General features: G+C 44.7%; 1 protein-coding gene across 1 annotated transcript in view; it reads right to left on the bottom strand.

Annotated features, from left to right (window-relative positions):
• LOC142765968 (uncharacterized) overlaps positions 1–27,261 on the bottom strand; it is a 150,328-nt gene that overhangs the window by 6,133 nt on the left and 116,934 nt on the right. Inside the window, exons 9-14 of the mRNA XM_075867776.1 lie at positions 23,865–23,915; positions 22,942–22,980; positions 20,623–20,673; positions 19,840–19,878; positions 12,444–12,473; positions 11,661–11,699 (exon numbers count right to left, since the gene is read on the bottom strand). Coding sequence (XP_075723891.1) covers positions 11,661–11,699; positions 12,444–12,473; positions 19,840–19,878; positions 20,623–20,673; positions 22,942–22,980; positions 23,865–23,915 — 249 coding nt within the window. The remainder of the gene's footprint in view (positions 1–11,660; positions 11,700–12,443; positions 12,474–19,839; positions 19,879–20,622; positions 20,674–22,941; positions 22,981–23,864; positions 23,916–27,261) is intronic.

Raw genomic sequence — 27,261 nt, 5'->3', positions numbered from 1 at the left:
CTGATGCATTCTGCCTCACTAACCTGATGCCACAAATTGCTCATCGGCTGAAACCGTGTGAACCACGCTTTCAGGGTATAAAGATGGAAAAGAGCCAAGATCAAACATTTCGAGGGCTTATTTTATTGTTTCAGAAACAAAAATGATAACTGTGTGAATATTGAGTGAGCAATCCTTGTGCGAAATCACTTCAATCATAAAATTGTGCCTTGCCAACTGGCTGACGCACTACACTGATGAGAAGATGTATATGTGACTCCAAAAATTATAACTCGGTCTATTTTGCTAGGTCTTTTTTAATGAAAACTTTCCCGCACGTGTCGCCATATCTCCCCTGCCTTCGTCTTTTTATATACGAAGCATTTCTTTGCGAACTTCGACGACTTTGAGCGTCTCTATCTATCTATCTATCTATCTATCTATCTATCTATCTATCTATCTATCTATCTATCTATCTATCTATCTATCTATCAATTGTAACGAGTGACTGTGTTTATTTAAAGATGAGGTGAAATGGCGTTGTGAAAGAACAGCGTACTTCTGAGACAGGCCTAGAACGCTTCACCCAACCACACAGTCCAAGCGCCGCTCCACTACTCTTCTTCCGCGCCCCGTAGGCTCGTGCATCTTCGTTTTATTTCCCCCGGTGGCAGACGAAGCTCGCCGAGCGAGTTGAATAGACCTATGATGGTACTGTTTGAGGCGGGCTACGTGAACAATTTGCGTAGTTTGCGAACGCCGGTTATTGGCTGTGACTCGGGCTACAACATAATTTACGTCACTGAGACGTGTGACTATCACGAATGGGCCGGAATAGTTTGCTAGAAACTTGCGGTACAATCCTTCTTCACGAACAGGAGTCCACAGCCACACGTAGTCACCAGGAGAAAACTCTACGGCGATATGCTTGGCATCGCAGCGACTCTTGCCGCGTTCTTGCGAAGACAATGTTCGAAGGCGCGCTAGTTGACGTGCTTCTTCAGCGCGACACAACGTCTGAGCGATGGAAAGATCTTCCTTATGGGAGAAAGGTAATAGAGTGTCCGGAAAACTCCGTGGATTATGTGCGTAAAGCAGAAAGAAGGGCGAATTTCCAGTCACTTCATGCTTGGCGGTGTTATACGCGTAAGTAACAAACGGTGAAACGGCGTCCAAGTTCCTGTGGTCAGCATCAACGTACATCGATAGCAATTTCGTGAGAGTTCAATTTGTTCTCTTAGTGAGACCGTTAGTTTGCGGATGGTAAGGGGTGGAGTGGCGATACGAGGAGCCACAGAGGCGCAAAATTTCTTCGACCGCATCGGCGATAAATTGTCATCTACGGTCACTGATGACAACCCGTGGAGCACCGTGACGCAGTATGACCCGTTGTAACAGAAAAGAAGAAACAGCGGCTGCTGTGGCCGATGTCAGTGCGCCCATTTCCGTATAACGCGTTAAATAATCCACGCACACTGTAACATATCGGTGGCCCGTTGGGGACTTAGGAAGGGGTCTAAGCTAGTCGATGCCGTCTTTTTCAAAAGGGGATGTCGGTGGAGGAATGGGCTGCAAAGAACCTGCCGGGGCAGTAGTGGATCGCTTGTGGTGGTGACATATAGCGCAGCTGGCGACGTACTGTTTTGTGGTCTTCCACATTTTCGGCCAGTAAAACCTCTCACGTAGTCGATGTAGCGTACGTGTGAAACCGAGATGACCGGATGTTATGTCATCGTGCACAGAACGAAAGACGACCTGGCGCAGGCTTTCCGGTCCCACTAGAAGCAACGGGAGGCCATCGGCTGAATAGTTTCTTTTATACAGCAAGCCATTTCAAATTTTTAAATGCTTGTCGACAGAGTTATGTGCTGCTTCGAGCAAAGGTTCCAGAGTAGGGTCGCGCTGCTGCTCACATTTGAAGCTGCTGGTATCTGAGAAGTCGGACGAGACAGAAACTAAAGAGTCATCAATGTCATCGTTGTCAGCGCTGGTGTGTACTGAAGGAAGGCGGGATAAGCAGTCGGCATCTGTGTGACATCGTCCGCTCTTAGAGGTAACAGAAAAGCTGTACTCTTGGAGGCGCAACGCCCAACGAGCCAGCCGGCCAGACGGGTCACGAAGTCCCACAAGCCAGCATAGAGTGGTGATCGGTCACTATTGTGAACTCGTGGCCATGTAGATACGGTCGGAACTTCTGAATGGCGAAGACGACTGCCAAGCACTCGAGCTCAGTGACGGTGTAGTTCTTCTCTGCTCTGGTCAGTGTCCGACTGGCATATGCTACGACGTGCTGACGGCTGTTGCAGAGTTGGACCAGCACAGCACCAACACCTAGCCCACAAGCATCAGTATGAAGTTCAGTCAAAGCATCTGGATCAAAACGCTTTAGGATGGGTCCTGAAGTCAATAAAAACTTCAGCTGTTGAAATGCAGCCTCACATTTATCATCTCACAAGTAAGGTGTGTCTTTATGAAGAAGGGACGTCAATGGGGAGGCAAGTTGTGCGAAGTTCTTAATAAATCTGCGGAAATATGAGTAAAGACCCAGAAAACTTCGCAGGTCCTTCACTGTTCTTTGTGGTTCAAAGTTGCGAACCACTGCGGTCATCTGTGGGTCTGGTCGCACGCCTTCTCCATCTACGAGAAAGCCTAATGCGAGGGCTTGTTGTTCTCCAAAATGACACTTCTTTGAGTTTAAAACAAGTCCAGCTTCGCGTAAGCATTCAAACACAAGCGACAAGTGGTGGTTATGCTCTTAAAAAGTCTTGCCGTAGATAATCACGTCATCTAATTAGCACACGCAAATTTCCCATTTTAGTCCACGGAGTACTGTATCCATAAATCTCTCGATTGTCGCTGGAGCATTGCACAAACCAAAGGGCATAACGTTGAACTCAAAGAGACCGTCTAGTGTTACGAAGGCCGTCTTCTCTTTATCTGAGGGATGCATAGGAATTAGCCAATACCCAGAACGCAAGTCAACAGAAGAAAAATAGGAGGCAGAATGCAGGCAGTCCACGGCGTCATCTATACGCGGCAAAGGGTAGACGTCTTTCTTTGTGATGGCATTTAGGCGACGATAGTCTACGCAAAATCTCCATGAATTATCCTTTTTTCTGACTATAATGACAGGAGCTGCCCATGGACTACACGATTCTTGTATGTCGTCCTTCTTTAGCATGTCTTCAACTTGCCCAGCGGTGGCTTTCCTCTCGGAAGGCGATACACGCTAGGGCTTCTGGCGTATTCGTGGTGCTTGGCCTGTATAGATGCGGTGTTGCGTACGTCAAGACGGTGGCGTAACGGTAGACGTCTCGTCTTGGGCAAAGTCAAAGACTGAGGCGTAGCGTTCAATCACCTCCTGCAGCAGCGACCGTTTTGATGGAAGTGACTTATTAATCATACGGTCAATGCTGCCAGAATAGTCGGGGTACGAGTTGGCGTGGCGTTTCTTGACATCCACCGACAGTTGTAGTTACCGTATGGTAAGAGTACTTTGCTCTTGAAAGCTTGCCAATTTAAGTCCTGCAGGCAGATATATGGGCTGCCCGAAACGTTCACAGTCCACAAATCGGCACAACCATCGAAAGTGAGCACGAGGCAACGAGGCACATTAACGTTTTTCTTAAGTGCGTTACTGAAGTTCGGCTCGGTTAAACCGTAGTAAGAACCCGCACAAGAACGCGAAGAGTTTACAAGCACAAACATTGCGGTATGCGGGGCCAAGCAGATGTCTCCGGACACAGAAAACACTTCCAAGCAGTCATCAATGGTATCTTTCGTCAATGGAGACGGCAACACGGGACCAAAAATAATCCCACCACTACCATAATTTAGAGTTTCACCACATTCCCGCTCGTGCAAGCATTTCCTACAGAAAGTACAACAGAACAAACTCCAACCAGGATCAACGTTTCTCCCTCTACGCCGCGGAACGTAGCACTCCGATTCCAAGCAAACATTACTTTCGTCCCAAGGCAATTTTTAAAGGACGTGCTCATTATGAAAACGGCAGCACCGGTATCTACTAGTGCAAAAGTACTCACGTTTTCTACCAAAACACTCACTTTGTTCTCAACCATTACAACACAAGGGGGTCTTGGGGAAGATAATTTTGCGGCCTCGCCCCCATTGGTCGCACCAGTTAGTTTCCCAGTGGTGGTGGCGTCCCCGAGCGGCGACGCGGAGACGGGGATTGTTGTTGGCGTGTGGTTTGTGGGGTGACGCTGCGGTCGGAGCAAGGCGAGTCAGCACGTGCTGCGTGTTGCCGTTGTAAAGAGCCCTGAAATGGTCGAGACTCGCCAGCAGGTACTCAGGGCGTGTACACGTTGAATCATGGAGCTCGCTGCTGGCGACGGTAGCAGTACCTAGCTATGTGTCCAGGTAGCCCGCAGTTGTAGCAAGTACGGGTGTTGCGTCTAGTCGTCCCCGGCGAAGTAGACCTCGTCGATTGATAAAAGCCGGGCGATGGTGGCCGAGGATTAAATTGCTGTGATGCAGCTTGCCTGCGTTCGTGGTTTTCGAGTGGTCGTTCACTCCTTCGTTCAAACCGATCGGTGTAATTCGGGCGAGGCTCGAAGTAGCTCTGTCACATCCGAAGTACCAGTGGTTCACGGGGCCGTTGGTCGAATGCACACTGATGGCAGACACCAGCGGTGTCCACAGCTTGCAGTTGAGCAAGTTCTTCCTTAACCACTCGTCTTATAGGAGAAGAGATGTCGTCCTGCGATGGAAGGTTGACACTTGCAATCGTGGGCACAATCTCAAGACGTCCAAATTTCGGTAGGACTCTCCTCCTCTTTAGCGCTTCAAACGCTCGGCAGTGTCTCCTTAGGTCGGAAGGTGTGTGTAAGCCTTCCTTGGTGATAAGAAAATTGTAGACGTCATCCGCCATTTCCTTGAGCAGATTACCTACCTTATCTTCGTCACACATGGTCGCACTCACGATTTCGCGAAGCTTTAAGACGGCCTCGATGTAGGTGGTGCATGTTTCGCCTGGTAACTGAGCTCTGCGTGAAAGCGTTTGCTCCGCCTGCTTGACCTTAGCTGTTGAATCACCAAAACACCTTTTCAACTCATCCACGAAAATGTCCCATGTTGTAAATGCACTCTCATGGTTGTCGAACCAAAGAGATGCGGTGCAAATGAGAAAAAACACCACGTTCTCGAGCGGCTTAGCAGTGCTCCAGCGGTTGCTGCGACTCACATTTGGTAGTGCTTGAGCCAGTCGTCAACATCGTCACCCAGCTGCCCCGAAAAGGTCCTTGGCTGACGTTCCGGCATGCCGCAGCGAGCTTGTTATGGTGGGTGAGCGTGTTGCTCATCAGCAACGAGATTGTTATAGCCTGCTCCCGCGTCCTCCATGTCTTGTAGCTGTGGTGGCAAGCCTGCCAAGCGTCTGCTCCGTCGCAAAATCGGTAGAGCTGGGTCGTCCAGATCAATGTACCCAGCACCTTCCACCAAACTGTTACGAGTGACTGTGTTCATTTAAACATAAGGTGAAATGGCGTTGTGAAAGAACAGCGTACTTCTGAGACAGGCCTAGAACGCTTCACACAACCACACAGTCCAAGCGCCGCTTCACTACTCTTCTTGTTCTGTCGCGCCCCGTAGGCTCACTATGGTCCCGCCCCGTTTCACTATCTATCTATCTATCTATCTATCTATCTATCTATCTATCTATCTATCTATCTATCTATCTATCTATCTATCTATCTGTCTATCTATCTATCTATCTATCTATCTCTCTATCTATCTATCTATATATCTATCTCTCAATCAATCAATCAATCTATCTATCTATCTCTCTATCTATCTAGCCACCTATGACATTTAGCTCTCCTCGGAGTTTAGATAATGGTATCGACACCGGACTTGGTGTGACATAACATGACTGTATGACAAGCATATTGCACTAGCCATAAAAGAAAATAACAATATCTTTTTCACGCACGTCACGATTTTCAATTCATGATCTTGCCGCTCTTGCCGTGGTTTCGTTCACATGACATTTAAAACTGGTATGGTATGATATGATTGCTTGGCGAATACAGGCGACAGACCATAACATTAAAATCAGCTCATGCGCAAATCAGGTCATGCGTTTCATGAAACAACATGACTACATGCCACGTTCTAGATGTGTTCGGGGCCTTTTCGCTAGCGTCACATGTAGCAAATTTGCAAATATGGTACGTGAATGAATGACAAAGGTATGTGACTGGTTCAAACATGATAATTATAAGATCCGTAAAACACGACTACATGGCACGCTTATGATGCACTGGAAGCCGTTTCGCTATCTTCGCTTATACCGAATTTCGTATCACGGGCCATGAATGGATGACGAAGGTATGAGAGCAGTGCCAACATAATAAACATGACATGCGTGTCGTGTAACAACATGACTACATGCTATGCTCATGATGCGCTCGTCGCCATTTCGCTAACTTCACATGTACGAAATACTGTATTACTTGACGCGAATGGACGACATATGTAAATCACACATCGGAACATTATAAACACGACATGCATTTCATGTTACTACTTGACTACATGCCACACTCGTGATGCGTTCGCGGCCATTTCGCTAGCTTCCCTTTTGCCGAAATTGGTATTACGTGACGTGAATAGACGACGAAGGTAAGTGACTGGTTCAAACATGATAATCATTAGATTCGTGTCATGTGAGAACATGACTACATGCTACAGTCAAGGCGTGAAAACAAATTGACGTGACCCGGCGTGCGAGCGCCACCGTTCGTTTCGTTCCGTCACGCTGGCGATGACACGCCAGGCAACTATTGGCCTGCCATATACTCGCAAGCACACTCCATGCTGTGTTGCTTTGACGCATTGGCGTTCAGCACGTCCAGCGTCCCTCCGTCACGAAAAGAGGCAAACGCAGTGTGGTCTTGTAACGCATCGGCTTGAAAGGCAGTCTGTGGCATTTCGCGCTCGTTGCTTTCGGGCCGTGCCGACGGACGCTGGTTGCGCCGTTCACGACTGGCATTTAACTATAGAGTGCTCACGTTTTCTTATCGTGGCCTCGTTGTCCCTAGAGTGCGCGCGCTACAACGTTACGTTAGAGTATATTGGGTGCTTCACGATGCAGTCGCTACCGTTTTGGTAGCTCCAATTGTACCAGATTTGGGGTTACGTAACACCTATGAATGAGAAGGGATATAATTGGTGCAATTATGATAATAATGACAAGCGTGTTATATAAGAGCATGGAAAAATACCACGCTAATAGCGTGCTCGCACCCTTTCGCTAGCTCCACATAAAACAAATTTAGCATCACGTGACGTGAAAAGATGACGAAGGTAAACGACACAATCAAACATAAGAATCATAACACGGAACTTGTGCACACCATAATTTACCCCCACCTCGTAACATTGTGGTAATTTTAAAGTGACATACCAAGCTTCCTCATTCACGCTTTCCAAATCATTGATTCCCACTTTAGGTGGAAACTCCCTTTTTTGTGTGCGGTCAGGATGCTGATCGAAAAGCGCTTTGCTGTGTAAACCTCAACAATACTAAAACTCGGATCTATATGGCACACCTAACCCACATGGACCAGCAATCAGGCTTAAAGGCGGATGAGGCTGTAAAACCTGTAGCACAAAAATTCGAAATGAGAAGTACGTGCATGTACACAATCAGAACCACACACCTTAACCGTTTGATCGAAGTATTTATAAGGTCTATAGGTCTGTTTTGATTACCAATATTCTTCAGAATGATCATTCTTTGGGATTTTTCATGCGGAAGCACAGCGTATGTCGGAGAAAAGGGTGCCTCAAGTGTACAAATGACGTATTTTTTTTGGCTGCTCAATGTTTACTCGGAGCGCTGAGGTGGTATTCTCACGCTAAATGTTGAATTTTCCTAAATGCGATGACACCGTCTGAGTGGCACAGCCTTTTATTTTTTGTGTTGTGACATATACCTCCTCTTTTTTTGGCACAGTTTGTTTCAACTGGGTCTGACAGGCGATGCGGTCACCCATATTTTGTAGATTGATAAAACAAGGACTCAATTTCAAGAGCTTGTTTATGTTTGCCTTATGGAATACAGGAACGTGATTTTCATATCAGCACAAAGTTGGATGCTTGGTCTTAGCGTTGAGGAAATTGTAGCGCTTCTCATAAGCCATTTCGCTTTATTCCAGTGAAAAGTTATTTCTAGTCGAATGTTGTTCTGTCTCAATCATACTACATCTGCTGCTAACCACATTCCGCTTCTCTCTCAGCCGCCGTGGTGTGACGGCTAGGGTGCTCGGACTGTGGTCCGAATGTTAGTTATATACAGGAGCTTAGTCACATAGCATGAACTAAGGGTGGTATTTAGCTTCACGTACAAAATCATACGTTACGTATCCGGTTTGTGAGGCGTGCAAGGCAGGCGCTAGCTGGAACTCTCTTACGACATTAAAATGTTCACTTTGCCTGCATTCAAGGAAAACACAAGAGTTGCAAAACAATCAAACATCGGGGGCTGAGACTGGGCCCAATCTCATAGCTGAAAAGACAGGCGTGGATTTATACAAAAAAAGACATAATTATTCCACTTCTTTGCTTGAGAAAGTATTTTTAAAGAAGGCATATTGTTTCTAACAACGACAAAATCTTGCAAGTCACATTGCATGAGTGAGTTATAAAAATTGGCAGATTCCAGGTACAGTGGAAATCGGTGATATGCGAAGCAGGAATGAGGAAAAATTAAAAGCCAGGTAAAAATCAGCCAAACGTTACAAGGCGGAAGTAAATTATGCCCTACATTACTATGTCATATTTATCATGTTTGGATGTGTCATTTACCTTCATCAGCTATTCACGCCTCCTGATACCATATTTAGTGTACGTATAACTAGTGAAACAGCCGCGAGCTTGCTATGAGCGTAGCATGTAGTTCATATTTACATAGCACGCATGTCTTGATTATCCTGTTCGGACGTGTTTTTTACATTTATCAATCATTACGTCAGGTAATACCAAATTTGGTTATAATCAACTAGTGAAACGACTGCGAGAACGCTATGAGCGAAGCATGTATACTCAGATTTCGCATGCCACGAATATATTTATTATTATGTTTGAAAGTGTCATATTACTTCTTCTATTGATGTCATGCAATACCAAATTAAGTAAATGTGAAGCTAGAGAAACGACCGCGAGCACATCATGAGCTGAAAAGTGGTCGTGTTACATGACACACTTCATGATTCTCAAGTTTGCACCCGCCATATACTTTCGTCGTCCATTCACATCCCGTAATACCAAACTTGGTATATGTGAGGCTAGCGAAATGGCGGGTAGAGCATCATGATGGGCCCAATATACTGGAACGTAACGTTGACGCGCGCACGCTGGGCGCAGCCACGCTACGCTAGCAAAACGCGAACGCTCTATAGTCTGACGCCAGACGCGACCAACGTCTGTCGGCGTGGCCCGACGACAACCGGCGCGAAATGCCACAAGCTGCATTTCACGCCGACGACGTTACCCAGAATGCACCGCGGCTGCCTATATTTGTGACGAAGGGACGCCGGGCGTGCTCAAACATGGATGCGTCAAAGCAATGCAGTGCGGCGCTTGTCTGCGAGTATATGCCAGGCTGATCGGCGCCTGGCATGGCATCACCGGCATGAAGCGACGAAATGAACGCTGGAGCACACACGCGCCGTGTTACGTCTAAATGTATAGGCGTCTTGAGTGTGGCATGTAGTCATGCTCTTACATGACACGCATCTCATAATTATTATGTTTGCCCCAGTCACAAACCTTCGTCATCCATTCACGTGACCTAATACCATATTTGGCATTTGTGAATCTAGCGAAACGGCCCCACGCGCTTCAAGAGTACGGTATGTAGGCACGTCCTTACATGACATGCATGTCTTGATTACCATGTTTGCACATGTCATTTACATGCGTCGTCCGTTCGCCTCAGGTAGAACTGAACTTGGTACATGTAAAGCTAGCGAAACCGCCGCGAGCGCATCGTGAGTGTAGCATGTAGTCTTGTTGTTACAAGTGTCTCATGATTATCATGTTTGCACAAGTCGCAAACCTTCATCATCTATTCACGTCACGTATTGCGGAATTTGGTATTTGTGAAGCTAGCGAGACGGTAGCGAGCGCATCATGAGCATGACGTATAGTCATCACTCATGCTTACATGACATGCATGTCATGATTTCCACGTGAGGATGTTTCACTTGTGTTCGCGTAGCAGTCATGTCATACCATACAAGTTTTGCAAGATATCATGTAAACGGAACCACCGCAAGAGCAAAAAGACCATGAATTCTATATCATGACATTCATGACATACATATCATGATGTTCTTGTTATGATTAGTCAATTATACTTGTCATACAGTCTTGTTATGCCACACCAAATTTGGTATTGAAACCGTTAACGAAACTGCCAGGAGAGCTAAAAGTCATAAGTGGTTAGATAGATCGATAGATAGATCGATAGATAGATAAGATAGATAGATAGATAGATAGATAGATAGATAGATAGATAGATAGATAGATAGATAGATAGATAGATAGATAGATAGATAGATAGATAGATAATACGCTCAAATTTGCCGAACTTCGCTAAGAAATGCTTCGCGTTTAATAACGCAAGCACTGAATATTCTTGTATGGTTTATAGTTTAGCGACCAACTCGATTTAGGAAAGGTTTTTGCTGTTTGTAACCGAAGCCGTCTTGGTAGTTCACATATGCCCCTAATACAATTTTTTACAGCCATGTTTCATTCAGGTGCATGCGCCCATCGTTGACACGGACGAGAGATGGCTGCATGAACATGTCTCGTGTGTTGGTGAGGCTGTGAGAGTTTGATGTGTTCTATATGCAAGTTTCTCGAGAGTAGGATTATTTCGCAAAACAGTTAAAGCCACTTATACGCCATGACAAAACACACTCGGTTGTGCTATAATGACCTTATATTTGCTTGATTTTTTTCTCCATTAGAAACAGGCTCTTAGTAGTACAAGTGAATTAGATGGTTTTGAAAAGCTGAGACGCGCTTTTTTGCAGGCTTCCTCTCTGAAGGCGAAGGCGTGGTCGTCTGAGAGGATTTGAAATTTTTTTTTTTCCTTTTAGAGGGCATCGCGAGTTTGCCGTCAATAAAAATATTCTCTGTGTTTACTCGAGCGTACTTTGTACGGGTGCTCAGTAAAAGCCAGTAAAGTGTTTCCAAAAAGCCCTGAAGCTTCCTCTCTCACTAAGAAGATGTCACAAAAAGCTGATTGACTAAAGCCGTGTCAAGCATGGTTTTAGGAAATAAATATTCTGTGCAAAGCCAAGAACAAGAAGCGCAAAGGTGTATTTTATTTTTAAGGCGGAAATTATTCACTGTGTGAGTATTGTGTCAGTAATATATGAAGAAATTCAATTCAATCAGTACTTTTTAACTTCCATAACTGCCTGACCACCAAGGTATTGAGCAGATGTATCTCTGCCCCCAACTATGAAAACTCAGTCTACATTCTTATGTCTTCCTATAAATAAACTAGTTGAAACTGTACCGCATGTGTCGCTGTACCTCCCTCTGTCCTTGTCTTTTTCTCCACTCAGGATGTTCATACATAGGTTCAATGTTCTGTGAACCTCAAGATATTATAGCTTGGCTCAGTGTGACATACTTACCCCACTTGTACCAGGAATTGGGCTTAAAGGTGGATGACGCTGTAAATTGTACAACATGGCAATTTAGAATTGGAACTGCCTATCTGTACAAATTCTCAAGCACATACCCTATATCGTTTGGCCGCAATATTTAAAAAGTTACAATAAGTCTGTTTGGTTACCCACGTTCAGCACAATGCACATTCTTTGGGTAGTTTTGTCAAATGGCAGAGCTTATGTCTGAAAACGGCGTGCGGTAGGTGTTTGAAGTATGTGTTTGTTTGGCCACCTAACGCCCAGTCAGAGGAACCGAGATGGTTTTCTCATGCAAAATTTCGAATTTTCTTTAGTTTCATACACCAACAAAGCGGTACAGCTCTCTAGTTTTTTGATTGTGTCATCTTATTCATTTTTTCTTTTGTGCGCAGTTCGTTTCAACTTGGTTAGACATGCGATGCCGTTGTCAATACTTTGGCACTACTATTTTGCGCTTTCGCTTCCTTGCAGTGAAAAGTTATCTTTCCGTGGGCTGTACTTTTGTCACAATTATGGTACAACTTCTGCTAAAACATTTCCTCTCTCTGTCAACTACGGTGGTGGGGCGGCAAGGGTGCTCAGCCGGTGAGCCGAAAATCATTGATCTGCACGTTCTTTGCAGCATCGAATGAACTAATGATTGGTATTAAACTTTAACACAATGATGCATTGCGTACCCGCTTTGTGAGTCATGCAAGGCAGGCGCTATACAGCACTCTTTTCGACAATAAAACATTCACATCGGCTGCGTTCGAGCAAGACACTTACCAGAGGTGGAGGGCTCAAAATGGGTCCAATCTGAGAAGAGCATAACGCGCAACATAGGTATGAGTGTACACTCATAAACGCACACGCATATTCAGAATATTGTATTACTTAAGAAAGGATTTCTAGTAGTAATAGTAATAAAGATATTCACAACATCCTGCAAATCATATTGCAAAAGTTATGTGTATTAATGCACACTTCAAATGTTCAAGTGTAAAGAGGAAGAAGGGAAGTACACCTCACATAATAAAAAAATTCCAATATTTCTCTTCTTTTCCCTTTTTTCACTCTGTGCAAAATTATTTTCACCAAGTAGAAACAAAATAATCCTATTTCCCTTGCTTGGATAACCTAAAGGTGTTGAGTTGCATCAACCACCGGCTTTTTGGCCGATCCCTCTTGGTGGGTGAGAACCACAAAAAATCAAGTAAGCAAGCAAGCAAAACGCCGTAGTGAACCATCTCTTCTGCTAGAAGCATCGAATGTGAGCTCTGTGCCGTAATTCGATAGTACTGACCGCAACAGTCAGTACTTTCGGCTTATTATTTAATGCACTACTATGCCCTGCCGCGGTGGTCTAGTGGCTAAGGCACTCGGCTGCTGACCCGGAGGCCGCGGGCTCGAATCCCAGCTGCAGCGGCTGCATTTCCGATGAAGGCGGAAATGATGTAGGCCCGTGTGCTCAGATTTGGGTGCACGTTAAAGAACCCCAGGTGGTCGAAATTTCCGGAGCCCTCCACTACGGCGTCTCTCATAATCATATGGTGGTTTTGGGACGTTAAGCCTCACGCATCAATCAAATAATCAATGCACTACTATGTATCATTCCCACACAGCAAGATGCCCAGGCGTATGCGTATGCCGATGATATCGCATTTTTCGCTGTGTCGGCGGAAATTGACAAACTCTCTCTGATTCTGCAGACATACATCAATAGCTTAGAAACGTGGCTGGAGGATATAAAACTATGCCTCAATATTAACCAAATCACAATCGTAGTTTTAGCACAAAATGCTCCAGTGCGAATTTCACTAATTTACCGAAAAAACATCATACCTCAGGTCGAGTCAGTTAGGTATTTGAGGGTAACCAACTCCGAAACACTTAACTGGAGCACCCACATAGAAAACATGGCTGCTAAAGGAGCACGCGCCGTAGGGATGCTGCGCAGGCTTAGTAATTATCGTAACGGTTTGCGTAGAGAAGTGCTCGTCATGATATAATGCATGTGCATTCGACCGATATCAGAATTTGGCTGTGTTTTGTTTTCTGGCGCTCCGGCTTACAAATTTCGACCACTGATTCTAGAAGAACGCGAATCACTACGCTTACGCCTAGGGCTACCTCACTGTTTTGCGAAAAATATCCTATATGAAGAACCCCACCTGTCTTCTTTTATCCAATGATTTCATATTATAACTGTATGAACATTTTTTATGATCTATGCTTCACCTCAAAGGAGGTCACAGTACGTACCTTTCAAATGATAGAAGCAGACAGGATCAAACACATCTTGAAGAACATAGACGACGCCTTCCAGATGCAGCTAGCGAAGGGCCCACAGACAATGTCCGAAATGTCCACTTTTTGCCAGAGCTTTGAACTCTTCATTTTTTGCCAGAGCTTTGAGAAGTTGTGTAAACAATGGTTCATGACATGGCGGCCATTGGCTACCGAAAAAACTCTCGGGCGTTGGCCCTCGGTGAAGACCACAACATGCTTATGTGGGAAATCAAACGATATATTAGCGATACGATGGCCGGACAACTTTCCTGCCTGATTATTTACCGGTAACGAAACCCTCTTCGAAGTGTCTCGCACCCACCATCAGCCAAGTATTACAGGCGCAGATCTCTGAGGCACGGCCATCTGCCTCGCAGACAACCCCTGTCACCGCGCCATTATATTACCCTGCTGTTGCTGCAAGTCCACCATGACATCTACCCTTTTCGACATCTCAAACTGTGCGAGTACGAGTGACGCCTTCTACACCGCAGTCTTACGGCATCTACTGGCGTACAGCTGATCACCGACCATTTGCAACGTGTGTGAGTACCCAGACCATGTCGCATGCTTCTGTCGATGGCGCTTCACAGCGGCACCGCCAGCACTAAGAGATACTACGATTACGGCCTTCATATCCCGTACTACTCACGAGGAGGCCCACCGCCGCAACAAGAACAACTACCAGGTCAACATGAACCGCTACTAGACGAACGAGACTGCCAAACCGCTCCCGAGTACCAATCGCTTCGAACTCGTCGCCGATGCTCCCCACGCCGCCGTTCTCTGTCCCCTATGCCCCCTACCAGGAGTGGAAAACTTACCGCCACAGCTCAGGAGGCACAAGCTCCGTCGTCGTCACATTGTGTAAGTCCTTACTTGTCCCCCATCAACGTTCTGAGAGTGTTTGTCAAAGGTTTGAGCTCCTACACTTCTCGATGCAGGAGCTACCATTTCTGTCATGAGGTGAAAACCTCGCCGGGTTATACAAAAGGTCACGAAACAATGATCCGAGTTTGGCTCAGTAAAGCGATCGTGCAACAAATCGAACCAACTGGAGAATGTATGGATACAGTCGCCATTCAGAACATTTTGTACCACATCGCGTTTCTAGCGTTAGCCACGAGTATGCATGACGTAATACTCGGATGGAAATTCTCATCGTGCTAATACGCCGTAAATGACTGCGCTCGCTCTCAGGTAAATCTTTCTACGTTCGTCGATGCCCCGTTTGCCGACACCAACCAACTAAGCATTGGCAAACTTCGTGTCGCCACTGACACTGACGTTTCTCCTCTTAGTGACGTCATTGTTCCTGTCAACCACACTGTCCTTTCTGGCACTAGTGTTATGTTCGCGCCGTCTGCCTATTTCAGTCATCGCCACGGCATGTCTCTCTCATATGCCATTCTGCCGTTCTATGAAGATCTGACTGGAATGTTTGTTTGCACTGCCAGATTATGTCTTTTCACCTTAGACCATCGCGAGACAATTAATCACGTTCACCCAGTAGACGAAAGTACCATAGGGCCTGTTGAGTCCCATCACACCAGCCTAAAACTTCAGTTCAATGCTTTATTTCCTAGTTTCCATTCGGATGACGTCTCTCCAGGTGTATTCAACCGCTCCATTGACAGCGAGCTCTCACCTAATCAATGGACACAACACATAGCGCTTCTTCAGTAGTTTAAACATACAGTCGACTTGCCACAGAAGCCACTGAATCCAACAAACAAAATCACTCGCAGTATCGACTTGGGAACACCTAATTCTTTTGACAACGCCCCTATCGTAAATGAACAACAAAAATCAAAATCATTGTGGACAATAAATGACATGCTTCGCCAAAGTGTTATCACGTCCTCTCCAAGTCCCTGGTCTTAGTCTGTAGTGTTCGCCAGAAAAACAGACGGTTCATTTAAATTTTGTGTGGATTACCGACGCCTCAACAAGACTACCTAGAAAGATGTCTAACCTGTTCCCGGTATTGATGACGCCATCGATTGCATGCAAGGGGCCGAGTACTTTTCATCATTACATTCGCGTTCAGGATGTTGGCTGGTGCCGATGGCAGAATGTGATCGTCCTAAAACAGCTGGTCTATGCAATGCGTCTGCTACATCTGAGCGAATGATGGACAGCATTCTACGGTGACTGAAGAGGCAAGTATATTTATACTACCTGTATGAGGTTGTCGTGTTCCTCCCAGATTTCCCTAACCACGTCAACCATTTGCGCACGATTCTTCAGTGCCTCACCAAGGAAAGCAGTCAGCCTAGTAAGAAAAGTGCTGTTTTAGGGCGCGTCAACTTGTTATACTTGGCTTTTTGTTCTCAAAGTATGGGACACTTCCAGACCCGGACAATATACGTGCAGTCATCGAGTTTTAAAAGCAGACAACACTCCAAGAACGGTGAACATCAGACGGCTTGTTCTTTTATTGTGGTCGTTTCATCGGTAACTTTGCATGGTCATAGCACCACTCACGAAACTACTTGCTCAGCCTGCCAACCTTTCTAATTGGTCCCAAGCATGTGATTATGCCTTGGACACATTGCGCCACTCGCTTTTATCGCAATCTAATATACGCAATTACGAGTCAACAGCCCCGAAGTGCACACTGATGCTAGTGGCGTCGGCCTTGGCGCAATACAAGCGCAACTTAAGCCTGGTATTCCAAAATACATCGTCCAAAATGCTAGTCGCACACTAACAAAAGCGGAAAGCAACTACTCTGTCACCGAGAAAGAGTGCCTCGCCTTTGAGCGGGCGTAAAGCAAGTTTCGTCCTCACTTGTAAGGACAGACTTTCGACGTCCTCACAGACAACTACGCACTCTGTTGGTAAGCTTATCTGAAAGACCCTGTTGGCCATTTCGGAAGTTGGGCGCTGCGCCTCCAAGATTTTGGCGTTCGCGGCATCTACCGATCTGGGCTAAAACATTCTGACGCGTACGCAATCTCTGAATTACCAGTGCGATTCAGCGAAAACCTGTACTCAGAAGGTGACGTTCTCATCATTGTCCTCTCTATCACGAACATGTCATCTGAGCAGCGTAAAGATCCAAGGATTACATCTCTCCTCAACGTCCTTTCCATCATTTCCGCATCAGCATACTGACGCGCCCCTTGTCGTCAAGCCACGAACTTTGCAATACCAGACGCTCTCCTATGTTGAAGAAACCACAAAGTGGATGGTCGTAAATGGCTTTTAGTTATACCAAGCTATATGCGATCTGACGTATGTGCGTACCTTCATGCTGACCTACAGCATCCTCACGCTGGCGCGCAGAAATATGCACGCCTCCACCAGCGCTACTACTTGCGCTTGATGTACATCTTCGTCTAAAAATACATACGTTCTTGTACATTGTGCCGAACACGAATGTAATTTGCACACTCACCCTCACCAGATCAACCTCTACCATGACCAGCACCTCCTTTTCAACGTATAGGCACTGACCTATATGGACCACATCCTTACTACGCGGCTAGAAATTGGTGGGTAATTGTCGCCGTTGAACATCTGACGAGATTCGCAGAAACAGCTCCCCTACTTTCAGCTGCTGTTCGGGACGTAGCCAACTCCATCTTATGACGATTTATCCTGCGTCGCGGTCGACTACGTGAAATATTCAGCGATAGAAGGTGCTTGTTTTTATTCGAGGTTTTTCAAGAACTCGCTCAAGCATGCCATATGGTTCAACGCACCACTACAGCCTACCACCCGCAGACAAACGGTCTAACGGAGCGCTTCAATCGAACCTTGGGGGACATGCTCGTGATGTATGTCAATTCTGACCAGTCAAACAAGGCTGTGGTGATACCATTTGTAACCTATGCATACAATACCGCAATGTAGTCAACCACAGGCTGTTCACCTTTCTTTCTTCTATACGGCCGTGAGCCTCGCCGCATTCTTGAAAACATTTTGACATATCGCCTGGACACATCCAAATTATGCCCTTTTTTTAGAAAATGTGTGAAACGCTGAAGAGTGTCGTCAGTTGGCCCGCTCATTCGCTTGGGATAAACAATCCCTTGAAAGAGAACGCCATGCCCATGACCAGCAAGTCCAGATTTTCGCCATGGCTTACTTGTCTGGCTCCAACTACCATTCCACCCGCCTGGCCTGTCCTCCAAGTTTGTTTCAAAGTGCCACTGTTCATACCGCACCGTGCAACTTCACTCTCATAAAACATATGTGATCGAGCCATTCAGCCCATTAACAGACAGGCGCCGCATTGGGTGCGAGACAGTTTACGTCAGTCAATTTAGGTCATATCATGAGCCCTTTCTTCTCTCAGCACCTTGACACGCTAGGATGACAGCCTTTTGTCGCCGGGTCGTTGTAAAGAGGAAAAAAAGCAATAAGCCATAGTGGGCCATTTCTTCAGCCAGAAGTGTCGAGTTCGAGCTCTTGGCCTTGGCGCTGTGATTACTGTGACGGTTGCTGTTGCCCCATTTCATTATCAATAGAGCTGCTGCACCCGTGCTACTTACGCCAATCAACCCCGTTTCACTAAAATGGTTTAAAGTGTAACAACCTAAGCAGTTTAGACAAGGTTTTCTACTGTCTATAACCGGAGCTGTCTTAGTAAATTACAATTCTCTTGAAATATAATTTCTTCATCCATTTCTCTTACAGTACAGCCTGCCGTCGCTGCAACCGATGAGTGCCGACTACGCGCATATGTCCCGAGTCATGTCAGGGCTGGAGGGCTTGTTGTTTTATATGTGCGAGTTTTTCAACAGTACGATTATTTCGCAAAATCTTTCAAGGCACTATCACGCCATGGCAATACACTTGGTTGTTCTATCAAAGCTTGTTAAATGCCTCATTGTCGTGCTTCAATGAAAACACGCGTTTTAGTGGTCTAATCGGTTTAAATTCCAATCACTGCTGAGACGCACTTTTCTGTACACTTCATATGTGAAGACGAAGGGTAGTCGTCAAGAGCGCCTGATAAGCCCCGCCATGGTGATCTAGTGGCTAAGGTACTCGGATGCTGACCTGCAGGTAGCGGGATCGAATCCCGGTGGCAATGACTGCATTTCCGATGGAGGCGAAAATGTTGTAGGCCCCTATGCTCAGATTTCGGTGCACGGTAAAGAACCCCATGTGGTCGAAATTTCTGGAGCCCTCCACTACGGCGTCTCTCGATCAATCAATCAATCAATCAATTAGTCAATGTTTTTATTAGCATCAGAAATATATACATTTTCAGTTAGTATGCTTGAGGAGGTCCCAAGGTAGTAAACCGCATGCGGGACCTACATCTCATAATCATATCGTGGTTTTGGGACGCTAAACCCCAAAATCAATCAAGAGCGCCCGATAATATTTTTTTCATGTAGACAACATTGCTAGCTTGCTCTCAGTAAAAATATTCTCTTGATTCACTCGTGCGTTCTTCTTACTGCTACCCAATAAGAGCTTCAAAAAGCCCTTAAGCATGCTACTTTACTAAGGTGACGTCACAAATAGCTGATTGGCTGCAATCGTACGAAGCATGGTTAGAGAGAATAAATATTCTGGGCGAAATCTTATATGAAACACCTAAAGAGCTCATTTTCTTTGTTTCGAAATAAAGTGGTGACTGTGCGAATATTGTGTCAGTATCATATCTACAAACTTTTTCAATCAGTACTTTGTATCTTCCATGCATGCCTGGCCCACCAAGAAATTGAGCAGATGTATCTCTGCTACCAAATTTGAAAACACAGTCTAAATTCTTACGTCTTCCTATAAATAAACTAGTTGAAACTGTACCACATGTGTCGCCATACCTCCCTCTGTCCTTGCCCTTTTTTCTGCTCAGGCTGCTTATACATAGACTCTATGTTCTGTGAACCTCAAGAGATTATAGCTTAGCTCAGTGTGACGCACTTACCCCACTTGGTCCGGGAATTGGGCTTAACGGTGGATGACGCTGTAAAATGTGCCACACGGAAATATAGAATTGGGGCAGTCTATCTGCACCTAATCACAAGCACATACCCTATAATGTTTGGCCACAATATTTAAGAAGTTACATTAAGCCTGTTTGGTTACACACATTCAGCTCAATCCACATTATTTGGGTTGTTTTGTCCAGAGGCAGGTAATATGTCTGAAAACAGGATGCGGCAGGTGTTTGAAGTATGTATTTTTCTTTGGCAACCAAATACCCAGTCAGAGGCGCGGAGGAGGTTTTCTTATGCTAAATCTTGAATTTTCCTCAGTTTCATACACCAACAGAGTGGCACAGCTCTCTAGTTGTTGAATTGTAGCATCTGATCTGCTTTTTTTTTGTGCGCAGTTCGTTTCAACTTGGTAAGACATGCGATGCCGTCGTCAATACTTGTCACTTCTATTTAGCGTTTTACCCTCCTTACAGTGAAACGTTATTTTTCCGTGGCCTGTTCTTTCGTCACATTTAGAGTACAACTGCTGCCGAATTATTACCTCTCTCTGTCAACTACGGTGGTGGGGCGGCAAGGGTGCTCAGCTGGTGAGCCGAAAATAATTGATCTGCAAGTTCCTTGCTACATTGAATCAACTAATGACCGTTATTAAATTTTTACACAATCGTGAAATGCGTACCCGGTTTGTAAGGCGTGCAAGGCAGCCGATATATAGCACTGTTTGTGACAATGAAACATTCACATCGGCTGCATTCAAGCAAGACACTTACCAGAGGTGGAGGAGAAAGGCTACCACTTGGGGGGCTCAAAGTGGGTCCAATCTGAGAAGAGCATAGCGCGCAACAAATGCATGAGTGTACACTCATAAACACACACACTTAATCAGAATATCATATTACCTAAGAAAGCATACTTAGAAGTAATAATAATAAAGAAATTCACAATATCCTGCAAGAGTCTTGTCGCATAGGTAATGTGTATCAATGCAGATTTTGAATATTCAACTGTAAGCAGGAAGAAGTGCAATACACCTAAGATATATAACAAATTTTAATATTTTTTTCTTTTTTTTCTTTTTTCACACTGTCCCAAAATATTGTCAACACGTCAAAACAAGATATTCCTATTGCCCTAGCCCGAATAACTTAAAAGTATTAGGTTGCATCAACCACCGGCTTTTTGGTCGACATTTCTTGGTGGTTGAGAGGCACATAAGAAAGAATCAAGCAAGAAAGCAAGCAAAACGCCGCAGTGAGCCATCTCTTCAGCAAGAAGCGTTGAATGTCAGCTCTCAGCCCTAATGGAATAATACTGACTGCAAGGGTCAGTACTATCGCCCTATTGTTTAATGCACTACTAGGTATCATTCCTACACAGCAAGATGCACAGGCGTATGCGATTGCCGATTATATCGCATTTCCTGCTGTGTCGGCGGAAGTTCTCACACTATATCTGATTCTGCAGATAGAGTGTGTGATTTTGTGTGAGAGTGTGTGAACTGGTGTCAAGAGTGTGTGAACGCAGCACTCTTGACACAATTTTGCTGTATCGCCCGGACGCTTCCGAATGAGTTCCCCTTTCTAGAAATTGTGCGGCATGCTGAAGAGTGTCGTCAGTTGGCCCGCACGTTCACTTTGAACAGACAAGCCCTTGAAAAAGAATGCCATGACCGTGACCAGCAAGTACAGATTTTCGCCGTGGCTTGCTTGTCTGGCTCCGACTACCGTTCCACCCTCCTGGCCTGCCCTCCAAGTTTTTCCCAAAGTACCACGGTTCATACCGAGCCTTGCAACGTCACTCTCATAAAAAATATGTGATCGAGCCATTCAGCCCAATAATAGAAAGGCGCCACATTGGTTGCGAGAGAGTTTATGTCAGTCGCTTCAAGCCATATCCTGAGCACTTTATTCTCTCAGAACCTTGACACGCCAGAATGACTGCCCTTTGTCGCCGGGTCGTTGTAAGGTGAGAAAAGAGCAATACGCCGTAGTTGACCATCTCTTCAAGAATAAGCGTCGAGTGCGAGCTTTTGGCCCTAGCGCTGTCGATCTAATGATGGCGGTGGCCACCCCCTTTTATTATCAATAGAACTGCATAGCCAGTGATACTCACGCCATTAAATCTTGTTTCACTAGAACGGTTTATAGTGTAACAACTTAAGCAATTTAGACAAAGTTTTCTGCTGCCAAGAACCGGAGCCCTCTTAGTATATTACTATTTATTTCTAAATACAATTTTCTACACTCCTTTCTTCTACAGTACAGCCTGCCGTCTCAAGTCATGGCTATTCGGGAGGGCTTGTTGTTTCATATATGCAAGTTTTTGATCAGTACGATTATTTCGCCAACTCATTCAAACCACTAATAAGCCTTGGTAATACACTGGTTGTGCTATCAGAGCTTGTTATATGCTTCACTGTCGTTCTACAATGAAAACATGTGTTTAGTAGTTGAATCGGTTTAAATTCTTAATCACAGCTGAGACGCGCTTTTCTGTATGCTTCATGTATGAGGACGAAGGTTAGTCGTCTCAGAGCGCCTGATAATATTTTTTATGTACAACACTACTAGTTTGCTTTCAGTAAAAATATTCTCTTTCTTTATTTGTGTGTTTTAGTACTGGTATCCTATAAGTGTTCCAAAAAGCCCTCAAGCCTGATACTTACTAGAGTGACGTCAAAAAAAGTTGATTGGCTGAAACCATGTGAAGTATGGTTTATGGAAGTAAATATTCTTGGCAGAAGCTAAGATGAAACACCCAGAGAGGTCATATTATTTTTTTTGGAAAAAAGGTGTTGAGTGTAAGTATTGTGTGTGTAATATATTTAGAAATGTTTCCGATCAGTACGTTGTGTCTACCATAACTGCCCCATGCCCCAAGGTATCGAGAAGATGTATCTCTGCCTCCAACCATGAAAACTTGGTCTATATTCTTACGTCCTGTCATCAATAAAGTAGTTGAATTTGTATGCATGTGCCGCCGTACCTCCCTCGGTCCTTTTCTTTTTTTCGGCTCAGGATGTTTATACATAGGCTCTATGTTGTGTGAAACTGAAATTATTATAGCTTGGCTCAGTGTGACATACTTACCCCACTTGGACCAGGAATGGGGCTTGATGGTGGATGACGCTGTAAAATAAACCCCACGGCAATTCAGAACTAGAACTGCCTATCTGTACATAATCACAAGCACATACCCAATATCGTTTGGCTGAAGTATTTAAAAAAGATACATTAAATCTGCTTTGGTAACCCACACTCAGTACGACGTCTATTTCTCTATTTCCGGCTTGTTTTATCTAGATGCAGAGCGTATGTCTGAGAACGGTGTGCGAGAAGTATTTAAAGCATGTACTTGTTTGGCCACTTAATGCCTAGTCAGCGGCGCTGAGATAGTATTCTCATGATAAATTTTCATATTTTTTAACTGTGATGCAACCACCAGAATGGCACAGCCCTGTAGTTTTTGTATTGTGGCATCTGATCTGTTTTTCTTTTTTTGCGTAGTTCATTTCATCTTGGTCAGGCATGCGATGCGACTGTCAATATTAGGTCAATTCGCAATAACAGTGCTAATATTTAAGGGCCTGGTTTTATTTGCACTATGAAATACAGGAACGTAAAGGTAAGGCACATTCAGCTCAGCATAAAGTGAGATGTTTGGTCATGGCTTTGAGGAAATTCTAGCACATCTATTTCGCATTTTTGCTTCCTTCCAGTGAACAGTTATCTTTTCGTGGACTGTTCTTTTGTTAGAATTATACTACAACTTCTGCTAACTACATTTCTTCTCTCTGTCAGCCGTTGTGATGAGGTGGCTTGTTTGCTCGGCTGGTGATTCGAAAGTCCGCAGGTGCTTCGCCTCATGGAATCAGCTAAGAATCATTATTGAGCTTCTTCTGCACTATCACACATTGCGTACCTCATTTGTGAGGCGTACAAGGCAGGTGGTATATAGCACTCTTTTGGACAATCAAACATTCATATCTGCTGTATTCGAGCAAGACACTTACCAGACGTCGAGGAGGAAGACTAACACCTAGGGGGCTCATACCGGTTCCAATCTGAAAAGGGCAAAACCAAAAACACATGTATGAATCTAGAATGATGTAAACACACATATATTAAGATCAAATGTATACTTTAAAAAGTACTTACAAAAAATAGTAGTTTTAAAATATACAAGCCTTGCAAAAGCCAAATTGCATGACTACTCTATAGTATTGCAGACAATGAAAATCCTTGGACGGTTTAGACTGTAACAACCCCCCCGCTTTAGACAATGTTTTCTGCTGCCTATAAGCGGCGCTGCCTTGGTAATTACCATTTTGTGCTCAAATACAATTTTTCGCACCCTTGTCTTGTTCAGGTACAGCAGAGTGATTCTGCCACAAACGAGCGCTGATTATGTGTATATGCCTAAAATTAAGGCAAGGCTTAGTGAGTTTCAAGCTTTATATATGCAAGTTTCTCGATGGTAAGATTATATTGCTAAATTGTTCTAGCCATTATTACGCCATAACAAAAATTTACTTGTTTATGATAATATGACTTCTAATGCGCTTAATGTTTGTTCTTCATGAAAAAACGTGCTTTTTGTAGTACAATCGGTTTACAAGCATTGTAACAGCTGACACCTGCTTTACCGTATACTTCATATATGAAGACAAAAGTGAGTCGAGTTGGAGCACCATTTATTTTATTTTTTTTTATTTAGGCAGCACTAATAGTTTGCTGTCAACAAAAATATTCTTCTACTTTTTACCTGTGCGCTTTTTGTACTAGTGTCCTATAAAAGGCTGTAAAGTGTTTCGAAAGGCGCTGAGGAATTGTGCTAACTAAGCTGACGTCACAAAATCTGATTGGCTGAAGCCATGTGAAGTATGCTTTCAAGATTAAAAGACTCTGGACAAAAGACAAGATAAACACCTCGGGAGCTAGTTTTATCTCAGAAGAAGTTGTGGCTGTGTGAGTATTGTGTAATGCGTTTCTGAATTTAGTTACTTCATTTACATCCATAATTTGTGTCTTCCATAACTGCCTGACCCATTAATGTAATGAGCAGATGTTGTTCTGGCCAGAACTATGATAACTATGTCTATAATCCTATGTGTAGAAAACAGATTGAAGATTGAGCTCGGAGTCAAGGAAGGAATGGCCAGGAGCACGCTCTGCATATATTTTTTCTTGTTCTGTCAACAATGAACCGAAGACGTATTGGTTTTGCGGTCTCTCTGGTCCTTCTGAAACATGGTGCTGTGACCAAGATGATCTGAAGACAGGCACAGAGACTTCAACTTCATTCGCAAAAACGGGTTGAAGAACGAAGCAATGGCGTCTGGCTCAACGACGAACCGTAGAGAGAAGGACCACAACCAACAATTGTTGTTGACGCACATAAAAAGGCAAGAGCTCTTTCAACACGTTTTAAGCATGAATAAAGAGGTCCTATCGAAGAAGCGGAAGACGCTTCGAGTATGTGACGATGCCAACGAGCGAAATTGATAAGAAAATAGAAGAATACGCCGATCGAGCTCAACTTTGACGCTTCTGAACCAGATAAAGAGCGTTTCACAGACGCTAAGACAAGTTAACGAACAGATTGAACCTTCCATTGAAGAAGACGACGCGGACGCAAAATTTGAAAGAGTTTTGCATTATTAGTAGAAGATCGTCGCTGCTTCGACAAAAATAGAGGAGCAATAGGTAATATGCGAAATTAACAGCGCCATCTAGTGAACGCAGCAGGTACCATATCCGCCATTTTGATGCTGGCGAGGCTTGACCACTACGCACGGGCGACCCCCATGCGAACGTACGCGTTTCAACGCTTTGACTGTCGCAGTGAGATTTTTTGCTGGCGAAATGCCAGTACACTGCTGTGTGCCGCTGTGCAAGCAGGGCGGAGTCACAGACAGCGATGGGAGCAAGGTATGTGGCATGAATTACGATTTTCCAGCGATCATTTAAACGCAAAACAGGGTATGGCGTGCACAAGCTTTATGGGCACAGTATAAGATGCATGTATCTCTGCGGCGCGTGGGCTGCACGAGAGCAATGCAGGACTAACCACTTTTTGTGTTACGTGAACAGGCCGTGTTTTTAGAGGTTTGTCAGCTTTGCGGCTAGGTGTTTTCACTACGTCGGGCCTCTACACGACAGTGGTGCTCTTCGATTTACCGTCACGAACTCGCTGAGAAGCTGTGTGGCATTCAAATTTTCTTATGACTTCGGGGAAGTCTCAGGCTACCCGCGCACTATCCGCGGTGAGTCTGAGATGGTAAATCGAAAAGCCCCGGTGATTCCCTGCAGTCGAATAGAGAGTCCGCCACTGCTGGTGAGGTATAGTGTGACAGAACCGAACTGTTAGGTCGGGCTTTTTTGTGACGAGATTACACCTTGTAGGTAGACGACGTGGAAATGTTATTTTTGAGGGTGATTGCGCACAGAGACGTGCAGGGCTTCCGATATTCCGAGTAACATGCCGTACACGTATCCTAGAAAGGCAGCTCGAATGCTTGTCCGCGTTCAAGCTCCGTTGTGTCCGCATGTACGGTCACCGCGCAGCAATAAAACAGTCATTCGGAATATAAGGGCTATGCCCACTTGGGAACAGAAAAGTGTCTGCTCAGGCACTTCAATTCCCCCAACGTGCGCGGACGCAACTTTTCCATTGGGGCCTCTCTCACTAATTTTCCTTTACGAATGAAATAAAATCGAAAAGACAGAGGGGCGCACTGCCGTAGGTTTCGAAAACTGGAACCATGAGCATCGCCAGCGCTTGACTGAATGACGTTCTGCAGAAGTTCAGAGTGCAGCAGTCCTATTTATTCGTAAGACGGGATTAATTCTTTGCATTTTAGTCTCTTTGGCTCAGTTGCGTTGCAGCTGTTTTTTTTTTGTGTGTGTTGCAACTCACCTCACTTGAAAAATGTTTCGTGTTGCATTATAAAACATACAGCTGTGGAGACAGCCATAACTTAGTTGTATGGGATTCAGCATTTTAGCTGCCTTACACTCGCAGCTCCTAGAAACCTTTGAAGCTACTTAGATATAAAAAATAACTGATTTAAATTCCCCCGAGTGTCCACAAGTGACAAATGCCTCTTAAGGCTTGCTGTGAAGGAAAGGCTGCTAAGAAACCGGGGTGTGCCTAGAAAAAACTGAGAAGGAGGTGTCACATTACTCCTGCAATGCACATATAAGTGTGACCTATATTCTCTGTGAGATGAATTTGCGAAAGCGCCTGTGTTTGTAAACAACAATCGTTTAAACAGCTAAGAGAAACCTAGCTCATGACGTCGCACTGAATGTTTGTTTGCTTATATCTTGCAGGTATCCTTCCACCACTTTCCGAAAGATGAAATGACATACAAGTGGCAAGATGTGACAAGATTACTAAGTAGTTTG

The sequence above is a fragment of the Rhipicephalus microplus genome, chromosome 6, assembly GCF_043290135.1.
Source record: "Rhipicephalus microplus isolate Deutch F79 chromosome 6, USDA_Rmic, whole genome shotgun sequence".
Lineage (NCBI taxonomy): Eukaryota > Metazoa > Arthropoda > Arachnida > Ixodida > Ixodidae > Rhipicephalus > Rhipicephalus microplus.
The sequence above is the reverse complement of the archived record's forward strand: the minus strand, read 5'-3'. Positions and strand labels throughout refer to the sequence as shown.